This window comes from Vidua chalybeata, chromosome 1, assembly GCF_026979565.1.
Source record: "Vidua chalybeata isolate OUT-0048 chromosome 1, bVidCha1 merged haplotype, whole genome shotgun sequence".
In the NCBI taxonomy this organism is placed as follows: Eukaryota; Metazoa; Chordata; class Aves; order Passeriformes; family Viduidae; genus Vidua; species Vidua chalybeata.
This window is the reverse complement of record NC_071530.1, coordinates 61,872,811-61,888,458: the sequence shown is the minus strand read 5'-3', so window position 1 is coordinate 61,888,458 and position 15,648 is coordinate 61,872,811. Positions and strand designations below refer to the sequence as shown.

Genomic DNA, 15,648 nt, shown 5'->3' with positions numbered 1-15,648 from the left:
TTTCTTCTTTGTTATTTTTTTCTGAAAGTTGAATATATTTGCTATGTTATTTCAGTTTTTATATACTTCTGCAATGGACAACTCCATTGCTAGTTGCAGACTGCTCCACTTCAGAGAGTTCTCTTCAGCAACTCTGATTCAAGATGGCTTTGGTGATTCTGTCCAAGAATCACAGCTGCAATAATAACATACTTGTCATGTCAGTTTCCTTTTAGATTAGCTTTTTTTGAAGACTTTACCACTTCTAGAGACAATCTGGGGAGTAGGAAGCATAGTAATATTTAGTACTGTTACATTTTTAGTGGATGATTTTGATGATGATCTTAAATATAATTGCCTTTTGGGAGAAAATCCTCATTTGAGATTATCTGAATAGAAAAAACAATCAGTAGGTCAACATCCCTTCACATAGATAATTTATCACTGAAAGCCTTACAGGCACTGATATTTTGCTAAAAGGGTAGATGACACTAATCCATATGGACAGTTCTGCCACCATAAATTCAGAAAAGACAGCTAAGGCTGCAGGCCTTTCTTATTTCTCCTGGAGAAAAAATGTCCATGGAGAATCAGACATCTGTCTGAATGGTCTCATCATTTCATAACCATCAATTAGATTATGCTTACCATAAATACTCTTTCCAGTTTAGAGAAAAGTTAAAACAAACATGATTTTTGTTTAATAAGCAATTACTCTAATGCTGAGTCATGGGCATGGAAAATGATCCAAGATGTTGTCCAGAACTTAAATGCTACCCATTTTTTTTTCTTTCCTTTGCCCCCATTTTATCCACCTTCTGCTAAATGCACTGTTTCAGAGATGAGTCTGAGTGCTCCTTATGTCCAGTGGGTTGAAAATTCTCAGTCTGAAACGTGTTAACGATGAAATACTACTTTGTGTTTTGTTACTGCTGCTATTGTTGTTATTATGTATCTGAATTTCTCAATTTCCTTGCTGTGTTTGCTTGTAATAGTGTTAGTGCTGATAAGTGCATAACTCAAATTACAGATTCTAGTTAAACTAATAATAAGCAATGTAAGAGAGCATGACTCAGATGTGTCTGGTAGGGGTCTCATATTTAGCTGCATTGCAAAGGATCAGAATAATTCTAAGTGTGAAAGTTGCTTTTTTTCTCTAAATTTAAGAGCATGTAATACCTTACGTTTTTAATAACTTCTTTGGTCTTTATTTTTTCAAGGCAGCTATTACTCATGTGGGGACTTGCAAGATTCTTTTCCCTGTCCTCATGATTTGGTCCATCCCAATTTCTGAAACATTAGGGGAGATTATCACATCAGGATCAACTTGACTTCTGTCACTTGGAAATTACATGAGGAAATAGCCATTTTGAAAATAAGGATCTTAGCAAGGTACAATTAGGTTTATCTCTACTGAGAATAGGAGATGGCAGCTCTTTTGAGAGCGGTAATGTGACTGCAGCTTCATGATTACACTGCTATCAACTGCAGTGTGGATTCTAATTTTTCTGTACATATTTTCAATAGTGTAAGAAATTTGGTTTCAATTATATATTCACTTTCTCTTTCCTTCTCTCTTTCTTTATATCACCAGATAATTACGTTGCTTTGAGCTAGAAAATTTTGTCAGTCTGAGTCTGGCTCTCAGTGGCCACGGGATGGAGGTTGGCCGGCTCGCTGTCCTGCTTGTGGCCGCAGGGCAGACACGTGCGTGGCCGCCCTTGAGTCTCTGCCGAGACTGTTGAGGGTGGCGGTGATTGCTGCAGCATGGGTAGCACAGCAGAGGCACAGGGCAGGAGGAAACCAAGGCACACGAATAAGGGAGGGACACTTGTCTGAGTCTCCAAAGATTTAATCTCAAAGTGGGGCAGAGCAAGTGACAAGTCTGAACCTGAAGGGGCTACTTTTGTAGGGATGGGGGGAACACGGGGAGGACACAACCTTTGACCAATAGGAGGGCATTAGGGGAGGGGTGCAGGGTAAGGGCTCCGCAGTAGAAGCCAGCACGGGGAGGGAGCAAGCCCCACAACCCAATTCTGCTTCGAGGAAAGGATGAAGGACAGGGAACACTCTAGAACCATAGGAGTGTGCTATCTTTGACAGACAGGGGTAAGACAAGGGAACAAGGGAGGTATACAGGTGGATTGACATGTGGATTGACACATTTTGGTGGGGAAAACTGTGGTAAACAACTCAGGACTGAACCATTAGGGAAGCCAAATGGGGTACAGAGAACGACCCACTACAAACTTACAACAAGGAATATTAAAACATACTACAGGAGAACAAACTGTAAAATAACAGACTACCACATCAGTCAACTATTGAATGTTTCCTTTAATTCCTCTGAAGTGTCTTACTAATTTTTTCACTCTGTATTAGTTGTATTAAGCACTGTGCTTACTATACTGAGGTGAATAACCAATTTGCAAACTTCATAACTGTCCTCGTTTTGGCTGGAATAGAGTTAATTTTCTTCCTAGTAGTTGGTATGGTGCTGTGTTTTGGATTTAATATGAGGATCATGTTGATACCACTACATGATATGTCCAGTTGTTGTTAAGTAGTGTTTATAGCAAGTCAAGGACTTCTCAGCTCCTCATGCTCTGCTAGCAAGAAGGCTGGAGGGGCACAAGAAGCTGGGAGGCTGCACAGATGGGACAGTTGCTCCAGGCTGGCGAAAGGGGTATTCCATACCATGTGGCATCATGCTGAGTATACAGAGCTGGCCAGAGGCTGCTGCTGCAGGTGCTCGGTCACCCTGAAGAGTTAGAAAACTAACGCACTGTTAGCACACTCACCATTATTAGGAGAAATAAATATCAGTGATCAGACCTTGTATCCCAGTCCATTTAATCAAACCATCACTTATATCTGTTCCCATATCTCCAAATTACATGAGCAGTACATAATGCACTAGGAGATTTTTCCCATAAGAATAGCATAACACAATATAGAGCTCAGTGTTGTCTGCCAGACAAGTTGTATTTGATCATCTCTGTGGGAGCAGAATTTTTGTGGCCTTTATTCTATAATGGCTACTTATTTTTCTTATACTGCTTTACTTTTACTTCCCTCTAGGAGGTCTCCAAGAAGTTTCATGATACCCTTTCATAACTGAGTGGCTGCAGATCCCCCATATCTCTCTTTGATGTGAATTCTGCAAAGTACTAGAAATAGGCATTCTTGAGTACCAATAGATGCAGTGTTATGTTTAATTCCTCCTTTAGGTTTTCTTCTGTGGGAACTCATGTGCTCTTACCTATTCAAAATTATCCAAATATTGCCAAACTGTCCCAGCCTCACTGAAAAATAACCACTCCTGTGTCAGGCAATATTAGCTGTCCTCTGCTTCAGCATTTTTTAACTTCAGGTAGCTGGACAACAAATGGAGTAACATTGCTTGTGCAAGGGACACCTTTAGCCATGTTCAGAGCTCTAAAGGAAAGTAGCACAAGTGGACCTTGTAGGTATCCCATCAAAGAAAAGGCTGGTGAACTACCTGCTAAGCAGACAGTGAGGAAGGATGACAATTGAGAACCACTCTTGCCTTTAAGGATAAGTTTCAGCCTTTAGTGGGGAGTAATGGGGCACACGGTGCTTGGGGAGGCCGGAGTCAGAGCTAAAGCAAGGAAAGAATTCATCTGCTGTCCGATACAGATTTAGAAATAACTTTATAAGGTTTCATGTACTCTGTGATACATGACAGAACCAATGGCACTGTTAAGCACTTGAAGGTTGACAGAGTGCAGCTTTGGGTAGACTTGATTATTTAATGTGATTTAAATGCTCAGAAAAGAAGGTACCATCTTGTTTCTAATTCTCACAGACACAGCAGAATCAGGAATACTTCTTGCGTCAGAGTAATGGTGGCCAATCCAAAGATCATGCAATGGGATTATGTAGGGATGTTCTTCTAAAATTAAAGAGGAATACTGTGGAGATCATAAGGTGGGAGAAAAGGAAAGAAAAGCAAGTAGAAAAAGAAACAATGCCACTTATTCAGCAGTACTATTACTTCAGTCTTTCGTGGCCATGAGCTCCCTTGTTAAGTGCTGTGACTAAATGGCATTACATGCCCCAGGAATTGGATGCAGCTGTGATAACTGCTCCTGGTGTATCAAAGGTTCTTGGCCCATGACACATCTCTCCTTCCCAGCACATGCAATAATGCATGGTGTAACATGCCGAATGTTCTTCGTGTGTAAGAGAAGCCAAGACTGACTAATGTCTGAGTTTGACTGCTGAACCTCTGTACTACAATTTGTTTTTCTGCAGTACACTTCTATTTGCTGTTTGCTATTCTACTAGAATAAAAACCTGAGTGAATATTTTCATGACAACTTTGGGACCAGGGAGTTAAAAATGTGAAGACTGGAGGGGAATGTAGACCATGAAAAAAAAACCCAAAATATAATTCTTCATATTTTTCACTGAACTGCTGTAGTATTCCAAGCTAATTCCATTTTCCAGCAAGTTGCTTTCTAGTAGTTTTATTTACATCCATGTTCCCTTATGATTTTTATGAGAACGACATGTGAGGTACTGCAGAAAGCCCTACAAACCACTGATAGCTATGAATTCTCTCATCTACAAACCCAGTAATTCTTTGATGGGTTTTATTTTGATTGGTGTGTCTGTTGGTTAGTGCCATATCAATGTTGGTTCCTTCTGTTACCTTCTAGATGTTTAGAAATAATTTTGGATTATTTCCTCCCTGTTTTTTTTTTCAGTAACTCTATAAACTGGTTGACCTATGAAAGCCTGGTTCCTCCTTTCCTCTGTTTTAAAGATGGCCAAAACATTTGACTGCTTTTATGCTGTATCTTTAAATCTACCTCAGTGCTCACCATTCAGCATGTGGCCCTTTGGGTTTTTGCAATGAATTCAAAGGGGCATAATTCTCTGTGAATAGGGGTTTTGTGGTTAGACAAAACTACTAAACAGAATTTTACAAGTGTTTAAAGACCATTTTATTTTAGAGCTAGAATCAGGTCATGTTCAAACCACCTTAAGTTATTTGACCAGGTGCTGAAATGAAAATATGTTTTTGTTGTTGTGGGAGACAGTTGAGCTAGTAGGTTTTTAAATAGGTTGAACCTTTTTTGAGAGCTATAAATGATCTGCCTATGGAGCTGCTGAAAATTCAGTTCATAGCTGAATCTGGAGAATGAGTTAAATTGCATGGAAACAGCTGGACAGTGCAGAGTCAGACCCCTGAGAAAGGATGAAAGCATTTTTACTTCAGCCTAGAGCTGGGACTCTTAAATCTTACACTAGCGTAGAATAGAAATCTTGTGCTTTCAAGGAGCACAACTGTGTTGCTTGAGAAAACAAGCCAAAATTCAAAGCTAGGTTGGAAATACACTTAGGAAACCAGCTTAGTTGGTGTTCTACTTTTTAAATTTTTTTTCCAGCAGAAACTGGTTGGAATGAAAATTACCAGCAGCTTCCTCATAAACTTTATACAAATCCAAGTTGAAAATTAGAGCATCTTAAAGTAAAGCACAACTATGGGTTCAATCTTAGGCCATATTTTTAAGAATAATAATTGGAAAATAAAATATGGAGAATATACATATGGAGGAAGAGGTAGAGTTCCTAAACTTCATTGTCAGGCCAGAACTAGTTACAGAATTTGCAAGAATAATGAAACTGCTGTCAACATCATGTAACTTTGTGGACTGATGTTTGCAGCCATGTGCAGAACATATGTTGTATAAAAAATAGTTTTGGAAAGTGCAGTCCTGCAAGATTTGTAGTGTCCATGAGCATTCATTACCCATCCTCTTTCCCCTGTGAGTCTGAAAACCCTGATGGAATTGTGAGATTTTTAGTTGCAAGGAAGTTGAAATAGCATCAGGAGTTTTGAATGCCACATACTCCTGTGCTGAATAGAAGGAAAAGGAAAATACTCTCAGAGAAAAGGTAGAATAGCCTTTGATTTTAAGAGAGAAAACAGTTTTATCTCCAATCTACTCTTTATTCTTTTGTCCTGTTCATTGGATCATAATGAAGTGGAAGAACCATGGAAGAAGCCTTAACTGTGTCTTTTTGTAATTTTTGTAATTTTTGCTTGAATTACATTTAGGTAACTTAGGTAAAACTGAAACAAAATGCTATTTTTCAATATGGAATTTTAATTCACTTTATAATCCAGACTGCTCAGAACTAAAAACAGTGCTGAAAAGCAGGTGTAGTAATTAGTAATAACTTAATCCCTGAAACTAGATATGGGCATCAGAACAGAAAATTTTCTAAATTGTGGACTTCTTCAAATGAGAATGTGGTTTAGGTGTAATTTTTTGTGACTTAACACAGAAAGCAAATTAATTTGTATCATTGAGGCAACTAAGCTTGTCCATCATTTGCAAATAATGTAACATTTATGATGGCCCATACAACATGCTTTGGAAAGAAAGGACACTGAAATATCCTGAGGTGGGTTCTTGGTAACCCTTCCTTGAACTTCATCTGTCTTTGATAATCCAAGTGCACTCCCTCAAAGCCGTCACAATCGATCAGGTCAGTGAGTGCTCTGGAACTTGTATCTTCCACTGTTTTCATTGTTGCACCTGCACCTCTGGTCATTGGGCTAAAACTCTTGGAACCTGGAATTCCTGAAAACTTGGAAGTAGAGTGAAGGACTCAATAATAGATGAAGATAAAACAATGAGAGCAGTTTTTGTGTGTCTAGTGAATTTGTGTGTTGTAGGTGGTCTCTCTCACACAGCAAGCACTTGAGCAATGCTCCTCACAGTTTGTACCACACCGTACCCTCTTCAGCACTTCTCTTTCTGTTCTTGGAAAACTGGAAAACTTTATGCTTTCAAGGCTGCTTGTGTATGGTACAGCACACAGATAACCTCACCAGATCATAAAAAGAAAAAGAGCACCCTGCAGACAGGTCTGTCCTGGGTTTATGTATGTACTGGGTTTAACATATCTGTAGATACAGATGCATAGATAATTTAAAATTACATTTCATTACTAAGAAGCAGTTAGCAGTTCATTATGATTTATATTGTTGTATAACTGACTGCAATAACAATACATATTCCAAAACCAGTCTATCCCTTGTGACCAATCACTTTATTTCTGGTTTAGTGTCAATCTGATTTGAAATATGGCTGATACCCCAGGCCAAGATTCAGCTAGATATTTTGTTCTACAAATTGTTTTGACCTAAGCTGTCTTCCTAATCAGTTATAGTAGCATCCTTAGGAAATATCCACCTCATATAGACTGTGAAATTTCTACATAAATTTCAGATATAAAAATCTATCAGAAGTGAGACAGAGCATTTTACAAACTATACTAAATTTGTGGACCCTCAAAATGAACACGTACTGAAGGCTTTTTCTGAAATTAATAATTGCTTTGTAAAAGTCTTCAGAATAAATTTTGCATAATTTATAGAATCATAGAATTGTAGAATATCCTGAGTTAGAAGGTTATTGAGTCCAACTCTTGGCCTTGTGCAGGACGCTCCTGTCACATCCTGTGTCTGAGAGCATTGTCCAAATGATTCTCCAACTCAGACAGGCTTGGTGCTGTGAACACTTCCCTGGGAGCTCTTTCCAGTGCCCAACCATTCTCTGGGTGAAGAATCGTTCCTGATATCTAACCTAAACCTCCCCTCATTCAGTGTTATTTCCTCAAGTCCTGTCACTGGTCACCAGAGGGAGAGATCAGTGCCTGCCCCTCCTCTTCCCTTCAAGGAAGTTGTAGCTGCAATGAGGTCTCCCCTCAGTCTCCTCCTCTCCAGGCTGAGCAGACCAAATTACCTCAGCTGCTCCTTACACTGCTCCCCCTCAAGACCCTTCACCTTCCTCATGGCCCTCCTTTGGACGCTCTCTAACAGTTTAATGTCTTTCTTACGTTGTGGCACCCAGAACAGCCCCCAGCACTTGAGGTGAGGCCGCCCCAGCACCGAGCAGAGTGAGACAATCCCCTCCCTTGCCCAGCTGGCCATGCTGTGCCTGATGCCCGCCAGGACATGGCCATGGCCCTCCTGGCTGCCAGGGCACTGCTGGCAGATTCACCTTGACATAGACCAGGACCCCCAGGTCCCTTTCTGTGGTGCTGCTCTCCAGAATCTTATTCTTCAGTCCATACATCCAAGTTTGCCCCATCCCAGGTGCAGAATTCAGCACTTTGCCCTTGTTAAATTTCATACAATTGGTGATTGCCTATCTCTCTAATAAAAAGTGACAGGAATAACAAGCATTAATTATAAGATAAATTAAAATATCTCAAATTTACCAGAAGGAATAAAATTCAACAACATTTGTGAAATATATGGGTTTGAAATGTCTGTATTACATAGCTAATATATGGGAGGTGAGAAGGAGAAAATTGCAATGCACATGATTTAATTAAAAATGTATCCTTCAACAAATTCTTTTCAGAGAGGTTGACAGATGTTCTTATGAAGATCCTAGCTATTTTTTGAAAATGTCTGTAATTTTCCATAAATTAGAATCTATACATAAAATCTAAAATAGATTAAACCATAATAATTTGTGTTGCTATAATCCTGAAGACAGTATTCCTTTAATGTTTGCAATCATTTTCTACTATTAATGATCAGTAATGCTGTGTGAAGTTTTATATATTTTGCTCTTTCAGACAATAAACACATTGCATGGAGTCATAGAACCATGCTATATTTTTTTTAAAGAATCATTGTGTGTAAAAAAGGTATACAAAATATGAATCATGAATCTACACTTCTGTTGTTGGAGCTGGGAAAAAGTCCACTATCCTGTAGCATTGAGGTGAACTGCTGAATAACACACTATACACTAAATGATATTTTCTATGCATGGATCAAAAATTATTAGAAAGTTATTTCTTAAAGCAAGCTGAATATATGTGAGGGTCAGTAGCTGAAGTAGCACAGTGAGTCTATTTTAATATAGTAATTCAGGTAGGTTCGATCAAAAAACTAGCTACTCCCCAAATTATTTTCTATGCTTTATTATAGATGGGATCAGAAAGACAGGAATAATGTCAGTAGACGTAAGTTAGTGATAGGAAGCAGAGAACTTGTCAGGCCTGTATTGTCACTTCTGTTCTTTCAGAACTTACAGGGCATGGATGCAAGTGCAGAATGAATACCAGGTATGATTTCATCAAGAAATCTGGCTGGGACACAATGTTTTTTTCAGGATAATTTCTAAGAGGGTGATGCATTGAATAACAGAGGTCAAAGGGAATGGTTCAGTGGTTTCTGATCACTTTTTTAAAAGCTGTTTTGCAGGCCAAAAAGCAATCCGCAAACTTTGATAACATGGTGGTTCCAGTGGCTTGTCTCATATCTCTGTTGCGGTTATAGGTACACAAATTTAATACTTTATGGATCCAATGTCCAAGCAAGGGTTTTAAATGTACCTTGTTTGGAGTAGTTGCTATCTCCCTCTCTGGTGTTTTGCAGAGTCATTCTGTGGAGATTAAAGTTTGTCCAGAGGGTGGCTTTGGGTAGGGTGCTACCTGCTTCATTCTATTATAAGAGTTCTGAGTTTGGAACTACCCAAGGCCTTTGTAGTTTTGAGATCACAGATGTAACATAAGGGAAAAGAAAGACGCAGCTTTTTTACTGATCAGAAAATGGATGTTTCTGAAGTCAGAGAATGCCATAACACAAAATGTGTTAGATAGTGCTGTTTCAGAAAAGAAAGATCCAATCTCATGGTTTTGTGTCTGTCTGTTTTTCTGGAGCCTCTGTGCTTTCAGTTATACTGGGAAGGGAAAATGTGAAAATACTTGCAAAGCTGCTTCATTTTTCTCCCAAAGTGTATCAAAATTGTAATTACATTTTTTCTTGATTTGTTAAGTTTAATATGATTTTAAATGAAGTAATTCATTAGATACTGCAGAAGAAGGTAAAGTGGTTTACCAGACTTGTCTGAAAGAAAAACTCAATATTGCTATTGGTTGTTAACATGCTCAAGGATGGGGGTGGGAAGCTTTATAAACTCTAAATTAAATAAGGTTCCTGTGGCAAAATAAAATTGTTTTTTAATTCTGATCAGCAGTATGTGGAAAAGAAATGGGGGACATGATTGGTAAGTGAGGGAACAGAACTGAAATAATTAATCTGATTGCCTTGACACATGTTATTATTCACTGTACTCATGAAGAAAAAGAAGAGTATTTGAACAGAAACAGATACATGTTCTTGTTACTGAAGGCAGCTCTGTATATTGAAATTATTTTAAATCATGTGAGCAAGAAAACAAAGACAAGAGAACTTTGCTGGCAATATATTTATACTGAAACTTTAGGTGGAACTGCTGGAATCTACAAATCTGTCACAGTATTGGGCTGGAATTATTAAGAACTTTGAAGGTGAAAATAGGCTTTATAAAACTGAAAGTGGAATCTAAAGGAAAGCAGTAATACCTTCAGATTGGGAGTAATTTTATCCCTTTTATTCCTAGATGAAAATCTGAGAATGTTCCATTTAAGTAGCTTCTAAGTTATCTATAATATAAATACCTCAGTGATATTGTAGTTCTCCTTCACAATAAACATTGGAGCCCTACAACACCATGCTTGAAAAGAAAACAAACAAGTTTTGGGCTACATTAAAATCATCTGAAAGACAGGTAATTATCACCTGAATATGAAAAGATGATCATGAGATAAGTGCAATATACATGTGTGAACCTACAATGTTTAGCATTTGTTATAACTATTCCAATTATAAAATTATTTTTCTAAAGTTTATTCTGATTACAAAAAAATATTATTAGGATAGCCCTACTTTTAGCCTATTTTCACACCATTATTTGCAAAAAAAAAAAAAAAAATTATGGTAGTCAGCACAAAATTCTATGCTGGTTTACTTGTGCAGAAAATATTTTAAATGGTTTTAGATTCCATCTGTATTACAGGGTTTGTCGGGTTTTTTTGTTGGTTGATTTTTTCACATTCTGTTGTTCTTTAAATCATATTTCATGACTAAAAGTAGAATAACAATCCACAGTATAGTCCATGTAAAGCATTAGAAAAAGTTTTATTATTGCTAAAAATCAATGCACGAGAAAAAGAGTCAAAACACCAAGGTCACTAACTGAGCTTTATTGGTGTATAGTCCCAGACTCTTGTAAAAGTAACCTTTATTGTTACTATGCCTTAAGCATATAATATGCATATACTGGATGACCAGTATCCCTTTTATAAATCCCAGTATTGAAAAATCTGAGACCCAGCAAAATGAGAGAGAGAAAGGAAATAAATAGAGTATAGTGTGTGTTACTTGCATTGCATATCTGCTTACAAGATGGGGGAAATAATGAAATTGTGGTAATGTGTTGTTTCCTCTCTACTAACATTGTCTGTGTGTTCGTCTTAAGAAATATCATTAGTTGATGATGGTTTCCGGTTCTTATTTTTATAAATAAATTGGACACTACCTGTCTTTTCAGAAGAAGTTAATTACTTAGGTGTATTTTAGTAACAAGCTTGAAATAACTCACTTAGAAAAAATACTGATTTATTTAAGGAAAACTTTCCATCCTGGCATACTTATATATACAAGCATATATGGTTTATAGTATTTAACTCAGTCCTGCAGCAGCATTTTAATTAATTCTTCATCAGATGTTCACATACTTTTCCTGATAAAGATAGAAAAAGTGTCTCCTTTTTATCCCCTACATAGTGTGGTATTTTTACAACTTTTTAAAACAGAAAACTGAAAATCTGTTTTTACAGTCATATGCATATATTTTTTTAGTGGCTTACATCAGTATAGGATCTGAATTTCTCTCTATGTCATCTCCCTGAACTTGTTTCTTTAAGTGCTGCAAACTAAGTACTATCTATCACTATATGGCAAGCCTGAGAGAAGTACAGGAATAAGCTATGAGTCTGGTGTTGCTATCAGACCTGGAAGGTCTTTTCATCCTAATTTGGAAAGAATTTTTTTTTTTTTTTTTTCAGAAATAATTAGAATATATCCTCTGTAGGTCTGTGAGCGTGTTTGAAAGCAATAGTGCTGCTGCACTTGGAACAATATGATAAGATAGTACAGTTGCCTAAGTTCAGAGAGGGTTTTTGAGTGGCTTATTACAATGTGATTTTGGCAACATTATTGGTATGGAACAAAGGACTGGTGAATCAGAACACTGAAGAAAAAGATTTGGGAAAGAAAAGTTTTTGTATTGGTCAAAGGGTACTTTAAAGAGATGTTGGACTAAGCTGAGGGAACATAATTAGGGATATGGAGCTGTGTTAAGGGAAGAAATTCTGGGTAGACAGTTAAATACGTAGTTTAGGGACTGAAATAGTCCACTGGAGGTGATAAAGGAGAAGGAGCTTTTGGACTCCTTATTTTCCACCGTAACATCTAGACTTGGAGAGGCCTGCTTTACCTTCTGCTCTTTACTGCATAGAGGTGAGCTGGGAACCATGCTGCTGCTTTATTCCAAAGACTTATTATTCATACCATGTGACTTAACCCAGCTGTAGGAGATGAAGAGATTACCATTGGAGCAGCGTGAATTCCTTGTCCTGTGTCTGTTTTGAAATACTACATATTTTTGGGTTTTAGAGATCTGAGTTAAAGTGCACTTTTTGTTGTAGAAAGATAGAAGTTATCCCTAAGAAACCTTAACTCTGTGCTTATGACATTTTTATCTCTATATAAATACAAATCTGTATATTCAGATTCTGTACAAAACAGTCAAATGATGTTTAGATTTAGCTTAGCTAAGCATATGGGGCATCCTGGGAATTTTGGGGCATTTCTTTATCTGCATCTTGAGAAGTTCCATTTCACATTTTTCTCTATTAGGAATTTCCAACATTTCCCCAGTCAGGAGAGTTTTGGTTTTGTACAAAAAAATAAAACTTTTCTGCAAAGGTAGGAAAGAAACCATTATTTTATATAATAATAAAAAATTGAAGACTGTGTCAGTGTGCTCTGTAAGGGAAGCCATCTTCACTCTTCGTCTAGCTGAATGTGTAACCAGCATCTTGATGGGAGTCTGAGGGTGAAAGATTGGTGGTTTTCTGTCATATCGTTTTACTGAGTGATATTAAAGTAATTGCAGTCAAAATTAATACAAGAGTAATAGTCTTCAGTAACAATGAGCGAGACTTGGATTTTTTCTGGATTTTGTGGGGTTTTCTTCCTAGAAAGATTAGTAGTGAGGTTTCCATAACCCAAACTCAAGTGCTTTTGTCTTCTTCTTGCATGATGCTACATTAAATTAGGTTTTTTCAAGCAATCTTCTTAGTAATCATTTTCGTATCGCTTTTTAATTTATTATCACATTCTCCAAATAATTTTATTTCTCCAAATAATCACATTTCTACAAATAATTAATAAAGTTATTCACATAACTCCAAAGAAGTACTTTGACTGTCTATAGCTATACTACCAGAAAAGAGGTCATTGTAAGTTGCTTAACGTTTTACTGAAAATAAAAACTATGTAAAGGAAGAAAATACATAGTTCCTGTTGCGTGATCAAAAATTACTAAATTGCCCTATGGTTTCCAGAAGTTAAAATAAATTCTGCAGTCATGCAGCTATCTATTTAGTTCCCAGCATTCTGGAAACATAAACAGATCTTTCCAGCTTATCTGGAAAACTACTTTCACAGAAACAATGGCTAAATAAGACAATGGTAGAGACTACAAGCAAGGAGTTATTGCAGTTGTCTCCCCTTTACACATTTTCCAACATTCAGTGCTTTGCCTTCCCCAGCTATGAGATATGTAAACACCAATTTTGACATAATAAAACTTTGAACTGATTTGTGACTCATCCCTGCATTAAAGACAAAGGGTGTTTTTCTCCTCTCCCTGCCCACCTTCTATAGGATACAGCTGAGAAATTCTATTTAACATCAGCTGAAATCACTGAAAGCTCTTTGGCTAAATTCAGTAGGAGCTGGATCAAGCAGGTTTTGTCTTTGAACTATGCTCTGAAAAGAAGAATTTTTTTTCCTTTGCCTTGGCATTAAATGAGATATCACCTATTAATTTTCCACAATCAAAGCAATGAGAGTATTATCATCAAAAGAAATCGACAAATAATAAGTGATTCTTCTTCAAACTGACTTCCTTTACACCTAATCTTCTATAAGGCAATACTGGCTGTACATGCTAGAATAGTAGACAAGTCTTTGCAAGATTGTAGCCTGATCTCTCAGTTCTGTTATCTGTATTCTAAAATATTATTTATGAGATATTGTGCAAAAATTAAGCCTAATTTGAATTGTTTACACATTCCACTGATGTTGCACAGATTAGTGTTTATTATTTATTAACGATATTTTCCTTAATATTGTTAATATATATGTTAATTATTTCCTGTAATGTTTCATATCCTTAATCTGCATACACTGCTCTTCATACCTACAGTTTCATTAACAAAGTGGGGAGAGAATGTGTTTGTACCTGCATACAGCTTTTTAATCAGTAGCTCCTCTCTCCTTTAACTTTTCTAATATGGCTTATTTATTAATAATCCTTTACAGAAAAAACAGAGAACGAAGGATCTGTCCCAGCTGTTTCATTCATACAATCCCTATGATCATAAGGTAAGAAAAAGTATACTATCTATGTTCGTTGTTAAGAAAAATTCCAAACATTTTTGGTAACTATATTTCATGTTCAATGCAAAATTGAGGAGAAATGATAAAATTGAAAGCAGTGAGTATGCTACTTAAATTCTGCTATCACGTAAATGTTTCTTTTTTTCTTTAAGCCAAGCTTGCAAAGGTGCATTTTCTGATTTATTAAACCAATGACTTGCATTAACCTCATAGAAGTATAATTTATAGACTGTCACTAAATCCTGCAAAGTGACCACATGTGGTATTGGATTCCCCTCTTTTTTTCCCTCTGTGTTTAGGAACTGTGTTACCCTAGAGTACATTGCTTAGCCTGTTGTGTTGATTAGGCCCTGAGATACATGATACTAATGAATTGTCTATTGATCGCAAAAGCATCAATTGAAGAGGCTGCTGTCTGAACAGCCTGGTGGTTGTCTGGGCGAAGAAGTAGAAACACACATCATTATAGCTTGTTTGTAATATCTGGGAAAAGAAAAAATAAGGTCTTTTCTATTTTTAATGTGAAATTAAAAAAACCCCTAAAGTTGTTACAAGAAGATTTTAGAGAACCAAGAGACAGAGATCACAGTATTTCTGTGCTATAGCTGTGTCATGGGGCTCTCCTAGACGTTATGCAAAAGAGAGCATTAAGTAGCAGATTGAAGTAATGTTAAGTAGGTTTTTAAATATTTTCATGGAGTTCCTCCTATCTTTGATGCCTCTGTGGGCATATTCTTTTAACAAATGCACAAAACCCTTTAAAAATTTGTCAGCAGTATGAGATGTCTGGTTTTGCTGCTTGTGTTTTGAGAAGTGTGAGTGATTTTGCAACTATCCATTAAAACAAAGAAAGATTTGAAACATTTCTGTTGTTGTTGTTTAGACATTGCAAAGGAAAGTTCTGAACTCTATCTCTTCTTTTCCTGGCCATTTATCAAATACACTGGAAAAACTAGCTAGATCTATGTTTGGGAGAAAAAGGTGGCAGAAGTATGTATGTGCATCTATCTCTTTGTATGAACACATGCACATGTATGCAATATATGTGTAACTACACATATATGAGAAATTAATGGATTAAATTTATCAGGCAG

The 15,648-nt window shown here is 36.9% G+C and overlaps 1 protein-coding gene across 5 annotated transcripts in view; it reads left to right on the top strand.

Moving 5' to 3' along the window:
- CDKAL1 (CDK5 regulatory subunit associated protein 1 like 1) overlaps nt 1-15,648 on the top strand; it is a 379,245-nt gene that overhangs the window by 275,329 nt on the left and 88,268 nt on the right. For all 5 annotated transcript variants that reach the window (XM_053936121.1, XM_053936155.1, XM_053936129.1 and 2 more), the window contains one exon: nt 14,477-14,539. In XM_053936121.1, the coding sequence (XP_053792096.1) occupies nt 14,477-14,539 (63 nt within the window). The remainder of the gene's footprint in view (nt 1-14,476; nt 14,540-15,648) is intronic.